This window comes from Nyctereutes procyonoides, unplaced genomic scaffold (assembly GCF_905146905.1).
Source record: "Nyctereutes procyonoides isolate TBG_1078 unplaced genomic scaffold, NYPRO_anot_genome, whole genome shotgun sequence".
In the NCBI taxonomy this organism is placed as follows: Eukaryota; Metazoa; Chordata; class Mammalia; order Carnivora; family Canidae; genus Nyctereutes; species Nyctereutes procyonoides.
In genome coordinates, this window is record NW_026575049.1 from 16973185 (window position 1) to 16978512 (window position 5328).

The window sequence follows — 5328 nt, forward strand, 5'->3', positions numbered from 1 at the left end:
CCCGAGCCCCTCCGAACTGCTCTGGTGCGTGCTGCAGCCCTTAGGGAGCTCGGAGCACTCCCCTGCGCTCGCAGGTGTCTGTTAGTGTCCCAGGGAGCCTGAGGGCATCCCAGCTCTCCTGGGTCCTGCTCCAACTCCCTGCGAGCCCCTTTCCGCCCGCCCGGGAAGGTTGGTGCAGCTCCTGCTCCTCCGGGACGGGGCTCTCCTGTCCTGGGGACACTCGCCCCGGCCTCAGCCCGGCTCCTCGCGGGGCCCCTCCCCCTCGGAGGCCTTTTGTTTCTTTATTTCTTTTTCCCCGTCTTCCTACCTTGATAGAAGCGCGGACTCTTCTCACTGTAGCATTCCAGCTGGTCTCTCTTTACATCTCAGGCCGAATTCGTAAATTTTCCGGATGGTTTGAAGGTTATCTAGGTAATTTGGTGGGGACAGGTGATTTGGGGACCCTGCTCTTCCGCCATCTTGCCCCTCCCAGCAGCACCATTTGTGATGACATTATTTTTCCCTTCAATTTGCCTGATTTTATTCTATTTCAGTACACATTGTTCTATCCCAATAAGTTATGTGTTTAAACATATCTCCATGTCAGTTTTTTACACTTTCCATTGTATTGCTATACTATTATAATTTGTTCAATTTATGCACAAGTATTTAATGTTTAAATGAAGCTATAATTTTTTTGTAATTTTTAAAAATTTTTCAAGTTCAAATGCTCATGGTTATACACAAATAGAATTTTTTATATATATTGACACTCTATCTCATGCTTTTGTTAAACTCACTTATTTATTCAAAGTTTATCTTGTAGATCATTTAGGATTCCTTATCCCCCCAATCCTGCTATCAAAGGAAGATGATTAAACTCCTATATTGCTAATCAAAATGTCATTATTTTTTCTCACCTTATTTTACTGGCTAGGAATTCCAGCATATGGTTAAACATGAACTATAAGTACCCACCTTTGCATAGTTCATAATTTTAGAGGAAAGCTTTCAGGCTTTTCCCCTCATATTTGATATTAGCAGAAGTTTTGGTTTGTTTGTTTTTTATATATAACTAAGTATCCTTTAACACATGGAGACAGTTTTCTCTGCTTCTACTTTACTGAGAAAAAAAATTTAAGCATAAAGAAGTGTTGAATTTTGGCAAATATTTTTTCCTGAAACTATTCAGAAGAAATATGGATTCTCCCTTTTTCTGTTATTGTGGAGAATAAGTTGATTTCAAATATTGAACCAACATTGAATTCCTGGGGTAAATGTTGCCTTCTCCTGATGTGTTATGCTTATATTGCTATTGAGCATAATGAGTTTGATTGGCTATTGTTTCTTTGAAATTTTCTATCTATGTTTATAGAAGATATAGTTCAATAGTTTTTCTTTTTTATAGTACCCTTGGTTTTGATATCATGGTTACACTCACCTTATAAAAGGAGAGGGAGAGGGTGCTTAATATCGTCTGTTTTCTGAGGAAATTTAATATTGATTTGTTTTGTCATATAGTCTTAATGATGGTTTCTTAAAAATAAGTCTTAATACCCAAGAGTGAAAACCCCCATCATTCTTTATGTTCTTCAGATGTGATCTCCTATTTCGGCCCTTGCATTCTATCTAAATCTTACAGGTGTCTCTTAAATCCTCAAAAAATAAGGTTGGATACATTCCCTACTCTTATTTTCTCAAAGACATTAGATAGAATTCATAATATTTCATGTTTAAATCTCTAGTCCTAGAAGTTTTACTTTAGAATGTTTTTAACTACAAATTCTATTTCTTTACTAGTTGTAGGATTGTTTCAGGTTATGTATTTCATTTTGGATGTGTTTTTGTAGTTTGCTGACTTTGAAATATTCATTTGTTTCATTTAAGCTCTCTAAAATATTTGTGTTAATGGTTTTCAGTATCCTCTAATATTCTTTTAATATCTGAGATCTGGGATGATAGGTTTCATTTCTGATTTTTCTAGGAAGTGTGTTTTCCTCCTCTGACTGTTTTATTTTGTTGTTTTGCTTGTCAGTCTGGTTAAAAGTTCATCAATATTATTAATCTCTAAAGAACCAGCTTTCAGGGGAGTCTGGGTGGCTCAGCAGTTGAGCATCAGCCTTGGTCTTTAAAAACAAAACAAAAACAGTTTTTGGTTAGATTAATTTTCTCTATTGTATTTTTGTTTCTAATTTTGTTGATTTCTAGTCTTATCTCTATCTTTGCTTCCGTCTCATTCTTTGGGTATTTTTTTCACTCTTTTTTCAGCTTTTTGTTATTGTTGTCAAGGATTTTATATTTGGTTTGAAACTTTTTCTTTTGTAATATAAACATTTAACATTATAAATTTTCCGATCATTCCTAGGTTTAGCTTCATTCCACATATTTTTCATTTATTTCAATATGTTATTTTATTTCCTTTGAGTCTTAGTGGTTGACTCATAAATTATTTAAAAGTAACCTGTTTAATTTGTAAATATTTTCTTTCCATTTTTCTTTGGTTATTGATTTTTAGTTTGATTTCTTTGTGATCAGAGAATATCTTCTATATGATTCCAGTTTGTTTAAACTCATTAATATTTGTTTTATTTTACCTCTCTTGTTAGGATACCGATTTTGCAGTCTTACATGTACACTTCAAATAATGTGCATTCTCTTGATGGGATGAGCACTGGGTGTTATTCTATATCTTGGCAAATTGAACACCGATAAAAATAAATTTATAAAAGAAAATAATGTGTATTCTGTCATTATTAGGCAGAGTGTTCTATAAACATCAATTATATATAATTGACATATAGTTTTTCTATACTTTTGTGGATTTTCAGTCAACTAGTTCCATCGATTAGTAAATCTCTAGCTATGATTTACAATTTACCTATTATTTCTTCTTCTATTTATGACAGTTTATTCTTCTTATATTTTGGTGTACTGTTAAATACATAAATAATTAAGATATTTAGTTGTTATCGGTGAATTGGATAATTTAACGGTATGTAATTTTCTTTTGTATGTTTGTTAACTTTCTTTGGTGGTAATATTAACATATTTACTCCAACATTCTCTTTATTGTGGTTCACATGGTAGTCATTGTTTAGTTGTTTGACTTATCTATGTCATTATATTTCAAGTGAAGTGTTTAAATACTGCATCTAGGTGGGAGGTTTTTTCAAAACACATTCTTATAATCCCTGTCTTTTAATCAGTGTGGTATGTTTTGATCATTTATACAATGTAATTATTTATGTTTGAACATCTGTTAATCATTTTGTTACTCAATTTTTGTTTGTTCTCATTGTTCTTTCTTTTGTTTCTCATTTTCTGCCTCAAAATTAATAGCCCCAATGTTTCATTTTAATTTATATAATGTACATTTGACTATACCATTTCTTAAAAGTTTGTGTGTGACATGATATACCCAAGAAACATTTCACAGACCAGTTATAATCAATATTTTACTACTGGAGGTAGAATGCAGAAAATGTATTACTATATAAGACCCTTCACTCTTCCCTTTTTTTTTATTGTGGTTATCATTTATATTAAGTTTACAGACGTGAGTAGCTCCATCAGATAATGCTATAATGCTATAATTTTTGGTTTCATCAATTTTATGAAAGGATTTGTATAGAACTGGTGTTTTTGTTTGTCTTGACTGTTTAGTAGAAACCTACAATTAAGCCATCTGCGCCTGGAGTTCTCTTTATGGGATGTCTTACTACATATTTGTTTACTTTAATAGATATAGGACTATATATATTAGATATTTCATCTTGAATTATCTTTGGTATATTGTATCCTTCAAAGAATTAGTTCATTTCATTTAAGTTGCCAAATCTACTCTGCAGACATTTTCAAAATATTTCATTTTTATCTTCTTAATATCTGTATAATCTCTAATGATGTTATCGCGCTCATTCCTGATAAAGCTTATCTTTTCTTCAGGTCAGTCTCACAGCAGTTTTATCAGTGTTATTTATCTTTTCTAAGAATCAGCTCTCAATTCCTTTGATCTTCTCTCTTGCTTTATTGTGTTCTGTTTCATTGATTTTTGCCTTATTGTTTCCTTTCTTCTGTTTAAATACTTTCTCTTTGACTTTTTTTCATGTAGATTGCCTAAGACATCAAAGGTAACAATGAGAAATCACACAGCAATAACAACATTCATCTTGTTGGGACTTACAGAGGACCCACAGCTGCAAGTTCTTCTTTTTATCTTCTTATTTCTCAGCTACGTGCTGAGCATTACTGGAAATTTGACCATTATCATTCTTACATTTATGGATTCTCATCTTAAAACACCTATGTATTTTTTTCTCCGCAATTTCTCCATCTTAGAAATCTCATTCACAACAGTATGCATTCCCAGATTCTTGTACAGTATAACAACTGGAGACAAAACTATTACGTATAATGCTTGCGCTTGCCAAATATTTTTTATTGGGCTTTTTGGGGTCACAGAATTTTTTCTCCTGGCAGCCATGTCCTATGACCGCTATGTGGCCATCTGCAAACCCCTTCATTACACGACCATCATGAGTAACAAAGTCTGTACCATCCTTGTCCTCTGTTGCTGGATTTCTGGGCTGCTGATCATCATCACACCCCTTGGTATGGGCCTCCAGCTGGAATTCTGTGACTCCAATGCCATTGATCATTTTGGCTGTGATGCATCTCCTCTTTTTAAGATTTCATGCTCGGATACATGGGTTATAGAACAGATGGTTATAATCTGTGCAGTGCTGACATTCATTATTACACTGATAGGTGTCATTCTTTCCTATATATATATCATCAGGACAATTCTAAGATTTTCTTCTGCTTCTCAAAGAAAAAAAGCTTTCTCCACCTGTTCTTCACACATGCTTGTTGTTTCCATTACATACGGCAGCTGTATTTTCATCTATATCAAGCCTTCGGCCAAAGAAGAGGTGGATATCAATAAAGGGGTATCTGTGCTCACTACATCTGTTGCTCCTTTGTTGAACCCTTTCATTTATACTTTGAGGAACAAGCAAGTGAAACGAGCTTTCAATGACACAATCAAAAAAGTTGCATTTATCTTACACAAATAAGAGCACACTGAATTTAATTAATTAATTAATTAATTAATTAATTAACTTGATGGGGAGGCAGTGAGCATTGAAGGGGGGCAGTAACAGAGGGAGAGAAAGAGCAAGAAGCAGACTCCCTGCTGTGTAAGAGTAAAAAAAAATAAGATATGGGGGTAAAGTCTATCTACCACTGGCTTTAGTAAATAAAGTTTTATTGAAACATGTCCACTCTCACTCATCTGCCTATTGTCTATGGTGGCCTTTAATGGCAGAGTTGAGTAGCCTAACAGAGGCC

At 34.0% G+C, this 5328-nt stretch overlaps 1 protein-coding gene across 1 annotated transcript; it reads left to right on the forward strand.

Moving 5' to 3' along the window:
* Positions 1-4115: 4115 nt before the first annotated feature.
* Positions 4116-5054, forward strand: LOC129511955 (olfactory receptor 6C2-like). Its single transcript, XM_055329120.1, has one exon. The coding sequence runs from the start codon at positions 4116-4118 to the stop codon at positions 5052-5054; it is 939 nt and encodes a 312-aa protein (XP_055185095.1).
* Positions 5055-5328: the final 274 nt, after the last annotated feature.

Excerpts from the sequence above, each read along its gene's own strand:
- LOC129511955 (XM_055329120.1), top strand. The coding sequence starts at position 4,116 with ATGAGAAATCACACAGCAATAACAACATTCATCTTGTTGGGACTTACA.